Source organism: Electrona antarctica, assembly GCF_951216825.1.
Source record: "Electrona antarctica genome assembly, chromosome: 13".
Lineage (NCBI taxonomy): Eukaryota > Metazoa > Chordata > Actinopteri > Myctophiformes > Myctophidae > Electrona > Electrona antarctica.
In genome coordinates, this window is record NC_136794.1 from 51,053,273 (window position 1) to 51,072,831 (window position 19,559).

The 19,559-nt window shown below is 47.2% G+C and overlaps 1 protein-coding gene across 2 annotated transcripts; it reads left to right on the plus strand.

The window, feature by feature from the left end:
- Nucleotides 1-462: 462 nt before the first annotated feature.
- LOC306935785 (arrestin domain-containing protein 3-like) lies at nt 463-18,724 on the plus strand. Of its 2 annotated transcripts, XM_079518986.1 has the most exons (8): nt 463-1,067; nt 1,636-1,663; nt 2,139-2,264; nt 6,421-6,481; nt 6,718-6,865; nt 9,763-9,865; nt 11,179-11,453; nt 18,028-18,724. In XM_079518986.1, the coding sequence occupies exons 1-8, from the start codon at nt 945-947 to the stop codon at nt 18,121-18,123; spliced, it is 960 nt and encodes a 319-aa protein (XP_079375112.1). In that variant the 5' UTR covers nt 463-944; the 3' UTR covers nt 18,124-18,724. The 2 variants fall into 2 exon arrangements, with proteins under 2 accessions (XP_079375112.1, XP_079375111.1); XM_079518985.1 differs by lacking the exon at nt 1,636-1,663 and having other exon boundaries at nt 463-1,095.
- Nucleotides 18,725-19,559: the final 835 nt, after the last annotated feature.

The following is a 19,559-nucleotide window of genomic DNA, read 5'->3' on the forward strand; positions in this document are numbered from 1 at the left end:
CATACGCCCCTCAAAAATATAACACTTTTCTCTTTTCATTAGTTTTATTTTATAGCTTAATTGTAGATTGGCTATTTCCCAATAAAATAGGTCTAAAGTGCTGTGTGTGTGTGTGTGTGCGTGTGCGTGTGACCGTGTGTGTGTGAGTGTGTGTGTGTGTGTGTGTGTGTGTGTGTGTGTGTGTGTGCGTGTGTGTGTGTGTGTTGTTCTATGAGCAGGGTGTGGCTGTAAACAAGCATCTCGAGCTTAGTCCACTTCCCTGGGGTAAACAAAGAACTTTGCTTTGCTTGTGTGTGTGTGTGTGTGTGTGTGTGTCCCGTGCGTGCGCTCGCTCGCTCCTGTGCGTGTGTGTGCGTGCGTGTGTGCGTGCGTTCGTTTGTGTGGTCGCTTTTTTTTTTATCCCCTCACAGACAGGTTTACTTGCTTCCTTCTCAGAACCTGGCAACACCGATTCCAAAACATTGGTGGTTGGAAGCTAGTGTAGTAGCCTCGCACGCAACCCACACACACACACACACACACACACACACACACACACACACGGTCACAGTGCGTGCGCGTTGATCAGCGCTGTGTTGAATTAATCATGTTTATTTAAATGTTTTTATTACTGTTGCTAATTAAAGACATGACAGAACAGCTGCTGTTGGTCCAACAACTGTCGCTCAGCACAACATCACAGAGACTCTCAGAGCTGGAGTTGTTGTTGTGTTTGTCTGTCTGTCCGACTCTGCTGTGACCATCCACCCGGCCGTCTTCGACCGCTTATCCGTGCTCGGGTCGCGGGGGCAACAACAACGGGAGAGGTATAGCTCCAGACTTCCCCCTCCAGAGCGACGCCAGGATAACTTAATTCTGTGAGGAGAGGTATAGCTCCAGACGTCCCTCTCCAGAGCGACGCCAGGATAACTTTCAGTCTAAATAGTTTGTGAGAAGACCGAGAGATGTTCCAACAGACGCTGAGGAACTTCTCCATCAACCTGGACGCTCTGAACGAGCGGAACACCTGGACGGGAGGAGACCTGATGACCGGACGGCTGACCTTCGACCTCACCAAGGACACCAAGGTGTCCTCCATAGTGCTCACTGTCAGAGGTAATGTAGATCTGATATTTGATCTATAAGATCTCCTCCATAGTGATCACTGACAGAGGTAATGTAGATCTGATATTTGATCTATAAGAGCTCAATCCAATCCAATCCACTTTATTTATATAGCACGTTTCACAACTCAGGGTTTACAAAGTGCTGTACAGGTAAATAAAAACAAATGCACTATAGCTACCACACAGAAACAACAACAGCGAGAAAACAAAGTACAAACAGTAAAAACAACTCCGACACATCACAAAAAAACAGAAAAGCAACAGCATCACAGAGAGACAAAACATGTACAAGGACCGAAGGAACTCAAGCGGGGTTAAAAGCCAAGGTATAAAGGTGGGTCTTAAGGCGAGATTTAAAAGTCTCGATGGAAGGAGCCAATTTGACGTGGGAGGGGGGTGCGTTCCATAGTTTGGGGGCTACAACAGAGGAGGCCCGGTCGCCTCTAGACTTTAAGCGGGTCTTCTTTGTGACCCTGAGATAGAGGTAATGTTTACAGAGGTAATGTAGATCTGATATTTGATCTATAAGATCTCCTCCATAGTGCTCACTGTCAGAGGTAATGTAGATATGATATTTGATCTATAAGATCTCCATAGTGATCACTGACAGAGGTAATATAGATCTGATTTATAACAGTGGTGTGTTCCATCCTGGAGGGCGCTGTTGATCAGTGCTAGGAGGATTATAGGCCCTAATACGGTCCCCTGTGCGACTCCACATGTGGGGTATTCCCAATCAAGTTTAATGTTTGTCTTGTCTAGACAAACATTAAAAACACCATTGACAATGGACAGAGTTTAATGTTTGTTTTGTCTGTCACTGAGCAAATCGGCATACAGTATGATGTTATGTTGTGATATTGCGATGATGTAAGATGGTGTTGGTAAAGCACCCCTCACTTCACACAGGTGTGATTTGTTTTCTTCATTTGCTGCTTTTATTTCTTTAGTTTTAACGATCAACCGAACATTCCACCACTGGTTCACAGGCAAAGCTTGTTTTCATTGGTCGGTGTGTTCGTCTGTTCACAGGCAAAGCTCACGTTCATTGGTCGACCAGCGGGGGAGGGGGAGGCAGGCGGAGACGGAGGAGACGTAACCACAGCGCCAAACTGGAATTCTTCAACATCAAGAGCGCTCTGCTGCAAGTCACTAGCGGTAAGGCTAACCCTGCTACAAGACACTAGCGGTAAGGCTAACCCTGCTACAAGACACTAGCGGTAAGGCTAACCCTGCTACAAGACACTAGCGGTAAGGCTAACCCTGCTACAAGACACTAGAGGTAAGGCTAACCCTGCTTCAAGACACTAGCGGTAAGGCTAACCCTGCTACAAGACACTAGTGGTAAGGCTAACCCTGCTACAAGACACTAGCGGTAAGGCTAACCCTGCTACAAGACACTAGCGGTAAGGTTAACCCTGCTACAAGACACTAGAGGTAAGGCTAACCCTGCTATAAAGACACTAGCGGTAAGGCTAACCATGCTACAAGACACTAGCGGTAAGGCTAACCCTGCTACAAGACACTAGCGGTAAGGCTAACCCTGCTACAAGACACTAGAGGTAAGGCTAACCCTGCTACAAGACACTAGCGGTAAGGCTAACCCTGCTACAAGACACTAGAGGTAAGGCTAACCCTGCTATAAAGACACTAGCGGTAAGGCTAACCCTGCTACAAGACACTAGCGGTAAGGCTAACCCTGCTACAAGACACTAGCGGTAAGGCTAACCCTGCTACAAGACACTAGCGGTAAGGCTAACCCTGCTACAAGACACTAGAGGTAAGGCTAACCCTGCTATAAAGACACTAGCGGTAAGGCTAACCCTGCTACAAGACACTAGCGGTAAGGCTAACCCTGCTACAAGACACTAGCGGTAAGGCTAACCCTGCTACAAGACACTAGAGGTAAGGCTAACCCTGCTATAAAGACACTAGCGGTAAGGCTAACCCTGCTACAAGACACTAGCGATAAGGCTAACCCTGCTACAAGACACTAGAGGTAAGGCTAACCCTGCTATAAAGACACTAGCGGTAAGGCTAACCCTGCTACAAGACACTAGCGGTAAGGCTAACCCTGCTATAAAGACACTAGAGGTAAGGCTAACCCTGCTACAAGACACTAGCGGTAAGGCTAACCCTGCTATAAAGACACTAGCGGTAAGGCTAACACTGCTATAAAGACACTAGCGGTAAGGCTAACCCTGCTACAAGACACTAGAGGTAAGGCTAACCCTGCTATAAAGACACTAGCGGTAAGGCTAACCCTGCTACAAGACACTAGAGGTAAGGCTAACCCTGCTACAAGACACTAGCGGTAAGGCTAACCCTGCTATAAAGACAATAGAGGTAAGGCTAACCCTGCTATAAAGACACTAGCGGTAAGGCTAACCCTGCTACAAGACACTAGAGGTAAGGCTAACCCTGCTACAAGACACTAGCGGTAAGGCTAACCCTGCTACAAGACACTAGCGGTAAGGCTAACCCTGCTACAAGACACTAGCGGTAAGGCTACCCCTGCTACAAGACACTAGCGGTAAGGCTAACCATGGTACAAGACACTAGAGGTAAGGCTAACCCTGCTACAAGACACTAGAGGTAAGGCTAACCCTGCTATAAAGACACTAGCGGTAAGGCTAACCCTGCTACAAGACACTAGCGGTAAGGCTAACACTAGCAGTAAGGCTAACCTGCTAGCGGTAAGGCTAAAGGCCTATTATACTCCAGTTTGAGGTGAACCACAGTGTAGTTTTGTAAAGGTTATAAAACTACAAAATTACGTCACTCGCCCGACACATCTCTCTGTTATTACTGTCCGACAAGTCCTTTCACTCTGAGGCTATCACCTCGTTCACTGATTGGTCTAGAAGTTGGGTGGGCGGCCTTGGTTTTGCATCTGAACCAGAGGGAGGCGGGGTCAATGCTTAAGGACATCGCCGTGACTCTCATGGCCCCACCCCATTATCACAGTTAACACATTTTGTGCCCAAGACGTCTGTGGACGTCCTTGGTATTACCGCACGGGCATAGCCCAAGACGTCTGTGGACGTCTTTGAAAAAAAATCAAAACAATGATTTCTTTTTTTTTTAATACTTGGTGCCAAAGTTTGTGTTTTCGCCATTGAGAATGCATTTGGCGTTTAAATTAAATAACTCAGAAACTATAAAACATTTCAAAGTAAAAAGTTCCAGCATGTGTCTCCACAGTCAGCTGAATTATAAAAAATGTGAATGGATTTTCTAGGTGAAAGTGATTTTTGGGCAGTTTTGCGTGGGCTCTCAGGCCCTCATTTATCAACCGTGCGTACGCCAAAATATGGGTGTACGCCGAAATTACCGCAATTTTCGGCATTTACCATTTGCGCCAACGTTTGATTTTGAACTTGAGCCAGGACAAAACTCACGTCTGGTCGGGAGCTGTCGTACGCTTTGTCCTCACCTGTTTTTCTGTCGTAGAACAGCGGAGCAGCATTGTCTGAACTGCTGACACGCTGTCACAGGCATCTAAACATATGTTTTCACTCCTAAAATGTTAATATAAAACTGTATGTATATACATGTAAAAAGAAAAAGAAAAAGAGAGATTTCCAACTTTACAAGTAATTAAAATCGCGCAATTAAAAACAATATAACATGTTTACAATGTATTAGTTTGTGCTTAATCAAACAGTGCTTTACTGGCCTTGTTATGCGAGCGCACTTGTGAGATGATTTGGGAGCGCATCGCATGCGGCATGAGCGTGCCTATAGAATCACTGTGATATTATTTAAAAAAAAAGGCACATGGACTGCACGCCTTTATTTCCAAGTGACAATGACAATCATACAGCTTGCCTATTTGCAATTGTAGCAGGCTATAGGCGTAAGGGGCTTAATCATTCACCATTTAAATAAGCGCTTTGACAGTTCAGATAAAAGCGAGATCATTTTCGGGGGTCGGGAGGCGTGCGTCGCCAGCCCAGGCCAGCACATACCGGCACACATGCAAACCTTCATCCATATGTTTATGATTCGTTCATCAATGATCAAATCACTCCATAAACGTTGATTATGACTGCCTTGACGACATGGTAGCCTATCTCTCATGCAGGCATCACTGACTCACCCACAGGACTTATCACAGCAGTGCGCAGTCTCACTGATCGCCTTCGCCGTGCACTGCGCACGAATGGGTAAAATTATTATAGGCCTACAAACGTATTCCATTCATGGCGATGCGATGTGTCATGTAGCCTTGAGGTGCGTGCGTGCGTGCGTGGACATGACAGAAAGGCAAGCGAGGTGAGAGGGAAACAGGTGAGAGGGAATTATTTAATTCATGCAGGTGTTCGTTCTTTATTTATTTAAGATACAACACACCAGTTAGTTGGGCTTGCAAGTTGTGTGTGTGTGTGTGTGTGTGTGTGTGTGTGTGTATGAGAGAGGGGGGTGAGGCGGGCAGTACGTTTTTCCTGTATCCATGGTTTCCAGGTCGTATTGCAGTTGTTCATGTCGCAAAAACGAGGGCGAGGCTTGATTTCATAGGGCGTGCCAGATAGATTTCAGCCGTCACATTTATAAACGTCCGAACGAAATTAAGGAAGAAACAGCTGTCTGCGATCACTTTGTAAATGCCGACCCGACGTGGGTGTACTACGAATCCTACACTCGAATTTGGGGCAGATTTTACACTCGATTGATAAATGAGGGCCTCAATGTGTTAAATAGGTGATTAGTTATCACCTAAACCTGGAGTATGTATGAGTTTATAAAACTTTATTCATACAGTAGTGATTGACTGGGAACATTTTTGAAAGGGCTGTTCAAAAAAATGGATTCACTCAAATATTGCAGTTTGTAAGGCTACACGTTTTAAAATCGATTTTACGAAGTACAGAATCAATAAAAAGCAAAGCTTTTGCACACCTACAGGCGACAGGTGCGTAGGAGAGGGTGCGGCGACAGCACTACCGACTGCGCCCACAAAGTTTTTCTCCTCTGGTGAAAAGCTGGAATTTGCGCAATCTTTCAGTCAAATCTGGTCACATTTGTTGACTGCAGTGCGGTGCAGTACAGTACAGTACGGTGTGGTGCAGTGCAGTACAGTACGGTGTGGTGCAGTGCAGTACAGTACGGTGCAGTGCAGTGCAGTGCGGCGCAGTGCAGTGCAGTACAGTACAGTGCAGTACAGTACAGTACAGTACAGTACAGTACAGTACAGTGCAGTGCAGTGCAGTACAGTGCAGTACAGTACAGTACAGTACAGTACAGTACAGTACAGTGCAGTGCAGTGCAGTGCAGTGCAGTGCGTCTGATGTCTTTGTGTTCTACTTTGCAGTGACCACGAAACTCCAACCTGGGACCCACGTGTACCCTTTCTCCTGTCAGCTTCCCCAGGGGTGGGTACTGTGTGTGTGTGTGTGTGTGTGTGTGTGTGTGTGTGTGTGTGTGTGTGTGTGTGTGTGTGTGTGTGTGTGTGTGTGTGTGTGTGTGTGTGTGTGTGTGTGTGTGTGTGTGTGTGTGTGTGTGTGTGTGTGTGTGTGTGTGTGCACACATATGTTTGTCAGCGCCAAACGTCCTCACAAGTCCAGTGGAATTGATCTGAAAATGTGTTTCCTGTTTCCTGTGTGTACAGGAACTTCCCGTCGTCGTTCCGCGGCGCCCACGGTCAGATCTCGTACACGCTCAGCGTGTCCGTCTCGCGGCCCTGGCACCTCGCCAAGGACTTCGTCACAGAGTTCAACTTCGTTCACCACATCGACGCCAACCAGAGCGACATGCTGGTGAGTATTCTGATTCTGGCAGCATAATTTAGATGTTTTTTCTTGAATAGTTTTCAATTTGTTTTAGTCACCTGGAATGTTTTAGTGGTGTCTAGTTTTAGTCGACTAAATATCGATAAGAACCCGGCTCGATAAGCCTGATCGATAAGGTGCTCATTATCAATCGAATGAGCTACTAAATAAAAACCATTTGAGCCACGGACCACCATGTGATGACATTTAGCCTCTCAGACCCATCTGAGCCACGGACCACCATGTGATGACATTTAGCCTCTCAGACCCATCTGAGCCATGGACCACCATTTGATGACATTTAGCCTCTCAGACCCATCTGAGCCACGGACCACCATGTGATGACATTTAGCCTCTCAGACCCATTTGAGCCACGGACCACCATGTGATGACATTTAGCCTCTCAGACCCATCTGAGCCATGGACCACCATGTGATGACATTTAGCCTCTCAGACCCATCTGAGCCATGGACCACCATCTGATGACATTTAGCCTCTCAGACCCATCTGAGCCACGGACCACCATTTGATGACATTTAGCCTCTCAGACCCATCTGAGCCACGGACCACCATTTGATGACATTTAGCCTCTCAGACCCATCTGAGCCACGGACCACCATTTGATGACATTTAGCCTCTCAGACCCATTTGAGCCACGGACCACCATTTGATGACATTTAGCCTCTCAGACCCATTTGAGCCACGGACCACCATCTGATGACATTTAGCCTCTCAGACCCATCTGAGCCACGGACCACCATTTGATGACATTTAGCCTCTCAGACCCATTTGAGCCACGGACCACCATCTGATGACATTTAGCCTCTCAGACCCAAAACTAAATAATATTTTGTTGTTGTTGGATAAGATTTTGTCCACAATTCCATGCTGTATTGATGTTGGTACAAAACATATTTTGATATTATATTTTGATATTATTATTTATTTTATATATAAATTGTTATGTTGTGTGATACTATGCATGTTAAGGGCTGTCATTGCGGGGCCTGGCCAAGAGGGGGCACAGTTACACAAGGTAGCCAGTAGAAAGCTCATCATGAGAACTTAAAATATCCCCAAAATGAGAGCGCTGTATGACTCCCCCCCAAGCCCCCCTAGCAGGCTGTATATGACTCTGTGATGTTCCCCCCCAAGCCCCCCTAGCAGGCTGTATATGACTCTGTGATGTTCCCCCCCAAGCCCCCCTAGCAGGCTGTATATGACTCTGTGATGTTCCCCCCCAAGCCCCCCTAGCAGGCTGTATATGACTCTGTGATGTTCCCCCCCAAGCCCCCCTAGCAGGTTGTGTATGACTCTGTGATGTTCCCCCCCAAGCCCCCCTAGCAGGCTGTGTATGACTCTGTGATGTTCCCCCCCAAGCCCCCCTAGCAGGCTGTATATGACTCTGTGATGTTCCCCCCCAAGCCCCCCTAGCAGGCTGTATATGACTCTGTGATGTTCCCCCCCAAGCCCCCCTAGCAGGCTGTATATGACTCTGTGATGTTCCCCCCCAAGCCCCCCTAGCAGGCTGTATATGACTCTGTGATGTTCCCCCCCAAGCCCCCCTAGCAGGCTGTATATGACTCTGTGATGTTCCCCCCCAAGCCCCCCTAGCAGGCTGTATATGACTCTGTGATGTTCCCCCCCAAGCCCCCCTAGCAGGCTGTATATGACTCTGTGATGTTCCCCCCCAAGCCCCCCTAGCAGGCTGTATATGACTCTGTGATGTTCCCCCCCAAGCCCCCCTAGCAGGCTGTATATGACTCTGTGATGTTCCCCCCCAAGCCCCCCTAGCAGGCTGTATATGACTCTGTGATGTTCCCCCCCAAGCCCCCCTAGCAGGCTGTATATGACTCTGTGATGTTCCCCCCCAAGCCCCCCTAGCAGGCTGTATATGACTCTGTGATGTTCCCCCCCAAGCCCCCCTAGCAGGCTGTATATGACTCTGTGATGTTCCCCCCCAAGCCCCCCTAGCAGGCTGTATATGACTCTGTGATGTTCCCCCCCAAGCCCCCCTAGCAGGCTGTATATGACTCTGTGATGTTCCCCCCCAAGCCCCCCTAGCAGGCTGTATATGACTCTGTGATGTTCCCCCCCAAGCCCCCCTAGCAGGCTGTATATGACTCTGTGATGTTCCCCCCCAAGCCCCCCTAGCAGGCTGTATATGACTCTGTGATGTTCCCCCCCAAGCCCCCCTAGCAGGCTGTATATGACTCTGTGATGTTCCCCCCCAAGCCCCCCTAGCAGGCTGTATATGACTCTGTGATGTTCCCCCCCAAGCCCCCCTAGCAGGCTGTATATGACTCTGTGATGTTCCCCCCCAAGCCCCCCTAGCAGGCTGTATATGACTCTGTGATGTTCCCCCCCAAGCCCCCCTAGCAGGCTGTATATGACTCTGTGATGTTCCCCCCCAAGCCCCCCTAGCAGGCTGTATATGACTCTGTGGTGATGTTTGTCCCGCCCAAGCTCCCCTAGAGCAGGGGTTCTCAACCCGTGGGTCGCGACCCGTCTAGGGGTCGCCAAATTATTTTGGGGGTCCCCAAATTATATTTAAAAAAAAATCTTTTTTCTTTTTTTGTTTTCTTTTTTTTTGCAACTGAATGGCTGGAAAATGGAAATTAAAAGTTTACATAAAGTACACATATACACCTTCCCTAATGATTATCTGGTTTCAGTATTTATCTATGTTGTATTGTCTCTATTATTAAGGTTATTGTAGCAGTCAATTTATATTGTGGGTTGGGAGGGGGCGGGGCGGGGGTCCCGAGACACTGCCAAAGCATCTCCGGGGGTCCCCGGCCAAAAACGTTGAGAACCCCTGCCCTAGAGGGCTGTATATGACAATGTGATGTTTGTGTCGTCCCCCCCCCCCCCCCCCCCCCCAGGCTCCCCTAGCCGGCTCCAACAGCATGACCCTGTGCTGCCTGTGGTGTGCTTCCGGGCCGATCTCCATGACCGTCCGCCTGGAGAGGAAGGCCTTCGTTCCCGGTACGACCAGGATTGATGGATTGATGGATTGATTGATTGATTGATTGATTGAAAATGTTATTCAGTTTGTATAATGGCTATGGTTAAAGCTGCTATAAGCAATAATAAGTCAACATTTTAATTACCCCCTGTGACACATCTAGGGGGCGCAATCTGCATTCAAAGATTTTCCTAGAAGCTTTGTCATTGGTCGATTTGCCTGTCTACTTCCTGATTGGTTGGTCATTGCGACCAGGTTTTTTTTTTCGACCAATGACTAGGGATTCACATTTCTTAATGGCTGTTGGTAGGGCGTTCCACATTTTAGTGGCATAGGAGCGAAATTAATTTAACCTCCTCGTTTGAGCCGAATCTGGGTTGAACGTGGTTTGTGGATTCATGGATTATAGCTATATGAGTACTATGAGTACTATCACAATGTTAACATTTCACTGTTTGAAATGAGAGAATCCCAGTACAACCTCAGGGGGACATGTGTATTAAAACAAAAAGGACCAACACAAAGGGTAGATGTATATCCAAAATAGGGGTTGACTTGTGGAATAGCCTGGATAATGAACTAAAGCTATGCACATCACTTATCAAATTTAAAAAGCTATTTAAAAGTAGAGTATTAAATAGATATAAAACATTATCATAAGATCATTATTATTATTATTATCATAAGATCATTATTAAACATAAGATTATTATCATAAGTTCTAAAAATGACTAAGTTCTAAAAAATGCTTTATTTATTTCTGTTTCCTTTGTATTTGTTTCTTTTCTTTGTATACATTTTGTATTTTGTTTATTTTCTTAAAGGCAAAATAAGCTTCGGCTTCAGCCTAGACCTTTTCGGTGCTACCCCTTTGTAAAAAAAACTTAAAGGACCATTCAGTGATTTGGGTGATTTGGAAAACCCCCCGGGTCCGCCCCGGTAACAAGATGTGCACATGCACACACTACAGTGGGGGGGACACGCGACAGGCCAACAGCACACACACCAAGGCCCGCCCCCGCTCGATCATGATTCGCGGAAGGCCCCTCTCTATCCTGATTGGATGAAGACTTGGCCACCTAGCCAAAAACTAAACCTAGGGTTTTTTGACCCCTGGGGTTAACTGGGGACAGGGAGGAACTCCTTATATGGTCAGCACACTCTATAGTAGGGAGAATTATCACAACAAAAAGTGATATTTGCATTTATACCTTTAAATGCAAATGATGAAACTTAACATGTAAATGTAAAGCACCGAAATAAACTATTCAAACAAACTAACTCAAAAAGGACTAACGACTAAACCTAAATCTTGTCAAACTAAAACACACAGGCGAGACGGTGAAGATCGCCTGCGAGTTCGGCAACGGCTCGTCGCGCACGGCCACGGCCAAGGCGTGCCTGTCCCAGAAGCAGGCGTTCTACACGCACAACAAGATCAGCAAGATCATCCTGTCCAAGCAGCTGGCCGCGGCGCAGGGCCCCACCGTCAAGCCACGCACCGACGAGGACCGCGCTGTCACCACCGACATCATGCTCGGCATCCCGACGTCCGTCGCTTACACCGTCTCCAACTGCAGCATCCTGGAGGTCTCCTACTGCATCACGGTAAGGCCTCCTATAGCCTACTGCATCACGGTAAGGTCTCCTATAGCCTACTGCATCACGGTAAGGCCTCCTATAGCCTACTGCATCACGGTAAGGCCTCCTATAGCTTACTGCATCACGGTAAAGTCTCCTATAGCCTACTGCATCACGGTAAGGTCTCCTACTGCATCACGGTAAGGTCTCCTATAGCCTACTGCATCACGGTAAGGTCTCCTACTGCATCACGGTAAGGTCTCCTATAGCCTACTGCATCACGGTAAGGTCTCCTACTGCATCACGGTAAGGTCTCCTATAGCCTACTGCATCACGGTAAGGTCTCCTACTGCATCACGGTAAGGTCTCCTATAGCCTACTGCATCACGGTAAGGTCTCCTATAGCCTACTGCATCACGGTAAGGCCTCCTATAGCCTACTGCATCACGGTAAGGCCTCCTATAGCCTACTGCATCACGGTAAGGCCTCCTATAGCCTACTGCATCACGATAAGGTCTCCTATAGCCTACTGCATCACGGTAAGGCCTCCTATAGCCTACTGCATCACGGTAAGGCCTCCTATAGCCTACTGCATCACGGTAAGGTCTCCTATAGCCTACTGCATCACGGTAAGGCCTCCTATAGCCTACTGCATCACGGTAAGGTCTCCTATAGCCTACTGCATCACGGTAAGGCCTCCTATAGCCTACTGCATCACGGTAAGGCCTCCTATAGCCTACTGCATCACGGTAAGGCCTCCTATAGCCTACTGCATCACGGTAAGGCCCCTACTGCATCACGGTAAGGCCTCCTATAGCCTACTGCATCACGGTAAGGTCTCCTATAGCCTACTGCATCACGGTAAGGTCTCCTACTGCATCACGGTAAGGCCTCCTACTGCATCACGGTAAGGCCCCCTATAGCCTACTGCATCACGGTAAGGTCTCCTATAGCCTACTGCATCACGGTAAGGCCTCCTATAGCCTACTGCATCACGGTAAGGTCTCCTATAGCCTACTGCATCACGGTAAGGCCTCCTACTGCATCACGGTAAGGTCTCCTATAGCCTACTGCATCACGGTAAGGCCTCCTATAGCCTACTGCATCACGGTAAGGCCTCCTATAGCCTACTGCATCACGGTAAGGCCTCCTACTGCATCACGGTAAGGCCTCCTATAGCCTACTGCATCACGGTAAGGTCTCCTATAGCCTACTGCATCACGGTAAGGTCTCCTACTGCATCACGGTAAGGCCTCCTACTGCATCACGGTAAGGCCTCCTATAGCCTACTGCATCACGGTAAGGCCTCCTATAGCCTACTGCATCACGGTAAGGCCTCCTACTGCATCACGGTAAGGTCTCCTACTGCATCACGGTAAGGTCTCCTACTGCATCACGGTAAGGCCTCCTATAGCCTACTGCATCACGGTAAGGTCTCCTACTGCATCACGGTAAGGTCTCCTACTGCATCACGGTAAGGCCTCCTATAGCCTACTGCATCACGGTAAGGCCTCCTACTGCATCACGGTAAGGCCTCCTATAGCCTACTGCATCACGGTAAGGCCTCCTACTGCATCACGGTAAGGTCCCCCTAAAGGGACTCACTGTACTCTGTACGCCCCCTCGTACAGGGGTTCTTAACGTTTTTGGCCGGGGACCCCCAGAAATGCTTTGGCAACGTCTCGGGACCCCCGCCCCGCCCCCTCCCGACTCCCAATATAAATTGACTGCTACAATAACCTTAAGAATAGAGACAATACACCATAAATAAATACTGAAACCAGATATAATCATTAGGGAAGGTGTATGCATGTACTATGTGTACTATATGTAAACTCTTCATTTCCACTTTCCAGCCATTCAGTTGCAAATATATATATATATATATATATATATATATATATATATATATATATATATATATATATAATTTGGGGACCCCCCAAAATAATTTGGCGACCCCCCCCCGAGGGGTCGCGACCCATGGGTTGAGAACCCCTGCCCTAGTGGGCTGGTCCTCCTTAACGTCTCGCAGGTTGCTACATTGGTATATTCTCACCTATAAACAGGGCGCATGCGTCGTCAAAACGTTTGGTGTGCGGTAGATCAAAGGCATGGAGGCGCACCAGCTGAGAGACAGGGATTTAGAGACCAGCTGAGAGACACCAGCTGAGAGACGGGGATTTAGAGACCAGCTGAGAGACACCAGCTGAGAGACGGGGATTTAGAGACCAGCTGAGAGACACCAGCTGAGAGACAGGGATTTAGAGACCAGCTGAGAGACACCAGCTGAGAGACGGGGATTTAGAGACCAGCTGAGAGACACCAGCTGAGAGACAGGGATTTAGAGACCAGCTGAGAGACACCAGCTGAGAGACGGGGATTTAGAGACCAGCTGAGAGACACCAGCTGAGAGACGGGGATTTAGAGACCAGCTGAGAGACACCAGCTGAGAGACAGGGATTTAGAGACCAGCTGAGAGACAGGGATTTAGAGACCAGCTGAGAGACACCAGCTGAGAGACACCAGCTGAGAGACAGGGATTTAGAGACCAGCTGAGAGACACCAGCTGAGAGACAGGGATTTAGAGACCAGCTGAGAGACACCAGCTGAGAGACAGGGATTTAGAGACCAGCTGAGAGACACCAGCTGAGAGACAGGGATTTAGAGACCAGCTGAGAGACACCAGCTGAGAGACAGGGATTTAGAGACCAGCTGAGAGACACCAGCTGAGAGACAGGGATTTAGAGACCAGCTGAGAGACACCAGCTGAGAGACGGGGATTTAGAGACCAGCTGAGAGACACCAGCTGAGAGACGGGGATTTAGAGACCAGCTGAGAGACACCAGCTGAGAGACACCAGCTGAGAGACGGGATTTAGAGACCAGCTGAGAGACACCAGCTGAGAGACACCAGCTGAGAGACGGGATTTAGAGACCAGCTGAGAGACAGGGATTTAGAGACCAGCTGAGAGACGGGGATTTAGAGACCAGCTGAGAGACACCAGCTGAGAGACGGGGATTTAGAGACCAGCTGAGAGACACCAGCTGAGAGACAGGGATTTAGAGACCAGCTGAGAGACACCAGCTGAGAGACACCAGCTGAGAGACGGGGATTTAGAGACCAGCTGAGAGACACCAGCTGAGAGACACCAGCTGAGAGACGGGGATTTAGAGACCAGCTGAGAGACACCAGCTGAGAGACACCAGCTGAGAGACGGGGATTTAGAGACCAGCTGAGAGACGGGGATTTAGAGACCAGCTGAGAGACACCAGCTGAGAGACGGGATTTAGAGACCAGCTGAGAGACACCAGCTGAGAGACACCAGCTGAGAGACAGGGATTTAGAGACCAGCTGAGAGACACCAGCTGAGAGACAGGGATTTAGAGACCAGCTGAGAGACACCAGCTGAGAGACGGGGATTTAGAGACCAGCTGAGAGACACCAGCTGAGAGACAGGGATTTAGAGACCAGCTGAGAGACAGGGATTTAGAGACCAGCTGAGAGACAGGGATTTAGAGACCAGCTGAGAGACAGGGATTTAGAGACCAGCTGAGAGACAGGGATTTAGAGACCAGCTGAGAGACACCAGCTGAGAGACGGGGATTTAGAGACCAGCTGAGAGACACCAGCTGAGAGACAGGGATTTAGAGACCAGCTGAGAGACACCAGCTGAGAGACACCAGCTGAGAGACACCAGCTGAGAGACGGGGATTTAGAGACCAGCTGAGAGACACCAGCTGAGAGACAGGGATTTAGAGACCAGCTGACAGGCATTCAAAAGGAACTCAAATGAGATGTTAACGTCCTGTAAGTAGAATTAGAAATAAAACGAATGTTGACTAATCATTGTGGCTCTTATTTTGATGAGGCAGTTTCTGCACAGGAAGTCTGTTTCACTTGTAAACAAGCTACGATGGATGAGCTGTCAAAGCGCTAGTCGCTAAACCACGTTAGCGACCATATTTACAATATGAAAACTGTCACTTAGACCATGTAGGTTACACACCGCTGGAATTAAACATGGAACCTGCAGTAGGGGCAGCATTAGGTGAGTAATTCATTGTATGTGTTGGACGTTTGTGGTTGTGCTAATGATAAACGGACAGCTGCTGCCAGTGGGATATACTGCTGCTTAACGACGACACTGTCTGTGACTAGGTGTACTAGTGTAGCTTAACGACAACACTGTCTGTGACTAGGTGTACTAGTGTAGCTTAACGACAACACTGTCTGTGACTAGGTGTACTAGTGTAGCTTAACGACAACACTGTCTGTGACTAGGTGTACTAGTGTAGCTTAACGACAACACTGTCTGTGACTAGGTGTACTAGTGTAGCTTAACGACAACACTGTCTGTGACTAGGTGTACTAGTGTAGCTTAACGACAACACTGTCTGTGACTAGGTGTACTAGTGTAGCTTAACGACAACACTGTCTGTGACTAGGTGTACTAGTGTAGCTTAACGACAACACTGTCTGTGACTAGATGTACTAGTGTAGCTTAACGACAACACTGTCTGTGACTAGGTGTACTAGTGTAGCTTAACGACAACACTGTCTGTGACTAGGTGTACTAGTGTAGCTTAACGACAACACTGTCTGTGACTAGGTGTACTAGTGTAGCTTAACGACAACACTGTCTGTGACTAGGTGTACTAGTGTAGCTTAACGACAACACTGTCTGTGACTAGGTGTACTAGTGTAGCTTAACGACAACACTGTCTGTGACTAGGTGTACTAGTGTAGCTTAACGACAACACTGTCTGTGACTAGGTGTACTAGTGTAGCTTAACGACAACACTGTCTGTGACTAGGTGTACTAGTGTAGCTTAACGACAACACTGTCTGTGACTAGGTGTACTAGTGTAGCTTAACGACAACACTGTCTGTGACTAGGTGTACTAGTGTAGCTTAACGACAACACTGTCTGTGACTAGGTGTACTAGTGTAGCTTAACGACAACACTGTCTGTGACTAGGTGTACTAGTGTAGCTTAACGACAACACTGTCTGTGACTAGGTGTACTAGTGTAGCTTAACGACAACACTGTCTGTGACTAGGTGTACTAGTGTAGCTTAACGACAACACTGTCTGTGACTAGGTGTACTAGTGTAGCTTTGCATCTGTTGCATCTGCCCGTGTGAAAGCAGCATAACGTTGTGGCAGGATACGAACGTCTGTACCCCCCCGCTTTGCGCACCAAACTACATGGGCAGGTGCTCCTTTGAGTACTAGCCCAAAATAATAGTGTGCACCCCTGCCTATAAAGCCATTCTTGATAACCTCCCACGTTACATTGGTTCTAAATTTGAACTTGTCCAAAACTCTCAACCTCGGATCAAACGCTTGGCTGCGCTACGTTGTGCCCCCAACAGAATCTGATGATGTCGTAGCGATACCATCCGCTCCAGACCGGTTCACACAGCTTCACCAGGCTTTCCTCCGAGGTGGAAAGCCTGGTGAAGCGAGGTTAGAACAGCTGTGTCACTTATTCTGCCTCTTCTCTTGGCCAGTTCACACGTGTAAAAGAGACTTTATACTATTTGTAGTCTCAATTCTCAATTAGTTTTTTACTGGTTAAATAATGGTTAACCCATTTAGGCCTGACGTAAAAAAAAAAAAAAAAGTCTTCTAAATCCTGACAGTTTTCTGAAATACCTATGTTTCTAGGCCTATATCACTCAATATTTCATGTCAAGGACTCCAAAAATTATATGTAATTGGCCGCCGACCCCCATCTCAAAATGTGTTGTTCCAGGGGCCCCCCCAGAAGCAAAGATTTGAGTTAAAATCGGTCGCTCTGAAAGAATATTCTAAGGTTTGTGCCACATTTTCACGATTTTTCAAAAATAGCAGACCTACAAGCTTGTAGCGCGCCACTCGGTGGCGCGCTATGAGCTTGTAGATCTGCTATTTTTCAATAGCTACATAACATAATGCTTTAAAACACCAAAAGGGGTTCCCGCCCAGAATGGGTTAAATAATAAAAATAAAAATAAAAGATCCTGGGGGTGTCCTACTGCAGTGGTTCCCAAGGACCCCCAAATTGACACTAATTATCCCGCAGACCCCCGTTTGAAAATATATGCCAGGCACCCCCATAAGAGAAGATTTTTACGGCTCTAGCAGTGATTCTCAACCTGTTTAATTTCAAGGACCCCCAGTTTGACATGCATTAGTCTACGGACCCCCCATTTAATGGCATTTCTATCTCTGGGACCCCCAATTTATATTGTGTACAAATAGAACCGAGTTACAGACCCATAAGGGTCCATTTGGTTCCTAACTATCATTGAGGCCTCTTTCAGCTTGTGACCCGAAAGACATTTTAGACTGTGTGTTCTCTCTCTCTCCTGTAAATGGTGCTGTTTCACAAGATGTCTAACATGTGCTCTCTCTCTCTCTCTCTCTCTCTCTCTCTCTCTAGGTAATGTAATGTAATGTAAAATTAATGTCTCTCTCTCTCTCTCTGTCTCTCTCTCTGTCTCTAGGTAATGTAAAGTGAATGTTTCTCTCTCATGTAATGTAAAATTAATCTCTCTCTCTCTCTAGGTAATGTAACGTAATGTAAAGTGAATGTCTCTCTCTCTCTCTCTAGGTGAGTTTGGGTGTGAAGGCGTCTCCTGACCTGGTGGTTCTGTTTCCCATCGTCATATGCGACACCCCGCCCTACGTGGCCCCGCCTCCGTATTAATGACCCCACCCCGCCCCCGAGGTTCCGGTTCTTTCTGAGGGAACGTGATTGGTTGGTCGGTTGGTTGGTAAAAAAAACAAACAAACATCACTTTACTTTTTATGAGACTTCATTCACATCCAGGACGGTGATGACAGGCAGAACATCACAACTCCTCAAGGTGCGTTTTGGGAGTCGCCAAAAACAATCGATTCACTCGAATATCGTGATTTTTACTGCCACAATCCAGAATCGATTTTCTTGAACAACAACAAAAAAGTCATGTCAGAAAAACTATGTCTTCATTGAAGTGGGATTCAACATTTCATAGTTTATATTGTGTTTAGTTGTTGTCGAAGCAAACATCAAGCTAGGAGCTACTGACATGCGCGGTTGCCGCGGTTAACCGCAGTTTAGGATCATTAAAATATATTATAAATTAATATTGGATAAACCGCGGGTGAAATAATGCGGGAAATGAATGAATGGCATCTATCTATAGGTTTATTATAGCTTTTAAAACGCACAGAATCTCGGCAAAATCTCGCAATCCGATTCATAAATTGGAATCATGAATCAATGCGGTCGGATAACGGGACGATTATAAATATGCACACACGGATGTGGGTAGGAACATATCGTAACTCTTCTATTAGAGGTCTCTGGTGGAGAGGAACATATCGTAACTCTTCTATTAGAGGTCTCTGGTGGAGAGGAACATATCGTAACTCTTCTATTAGAGGTCTCTGGTGGTGAGGAACATATCGTAACTCTTCTATTAGAGGTCTCTGGTGGGGAGGAACATATCGTAACTCTTCTATTAGAGGTCTCTGGTGGAGAGGAACATATCGTAACTCTTCTATTAGAGGTCTCTGGTGGAGAGGAACATATCGTAACTCTTCTATTAGAGGTCTCTGGTGGAGAGGAACATATCGTAACTCTTCTATTAGAGGTCTCTGGTGGGGAGGAACATATCGTAACTCTTCTATTAGAGGTCTCTGGTGGAGAGGAACATATCGTAACTCTTCTATTAGAGGTCTCTGGTGGAGAGGAACATATCGTAACTCTTCTATTAGAGGTCTCTGGTGGTGAGGAACATATCGTAACTCTTCTATTAGAGGTCTCTGGTGGAGAGGAACATATCGTAACTCTTCTATTAGAGGTCTCTGGTGGGGAGGAACATATCGTAACTCTTCTATTAGAGGTCTCTGGTGGAGAGGAACATATCGTAACTCTTCTATTAGAGGTCTCTGGTGGAGAGGAACATATCGTAACTCTTCTATTAGAGGTCTCTGGTGGAGAGGAACATATCGTAACTCTTCTATTAGAGGTCTCTGGTGGGGAGGAACATATCGTAACTCTTCTATTAGAGGTCTCTGGTGGAGAGGAACATATCGTAACTCTTCTATTAGAGGTCTCTGGTGGAGAGGAACATATCGTAACTCTTCTATTAGAGG

Excerpts from the sequence above, each read along its gene's own strand:
- LOC306935785 (XM_079518985.1), top strand. The coding sequence starts at position 945 with ATGTTCCAACAGACGCTGAGGAACTTCTCCATCAACCTGGACGCTCTG. Across the intron at positions 1,096-2,138 it reads CATAGTGCTCACTGTCAGAG|GCAAAGCTCACGTTCATTGG; the intron begins GTAATGTAGATC and ends GTCTGTTCACAG. Across the intron at positions 2,265-6,420 it reads TCTGCTGCAAGTCACTAGCG|TGACCACGAAACTCCAACCT; the intron begins GTAAGGCTAACC and ends TCTACTTTGCAG.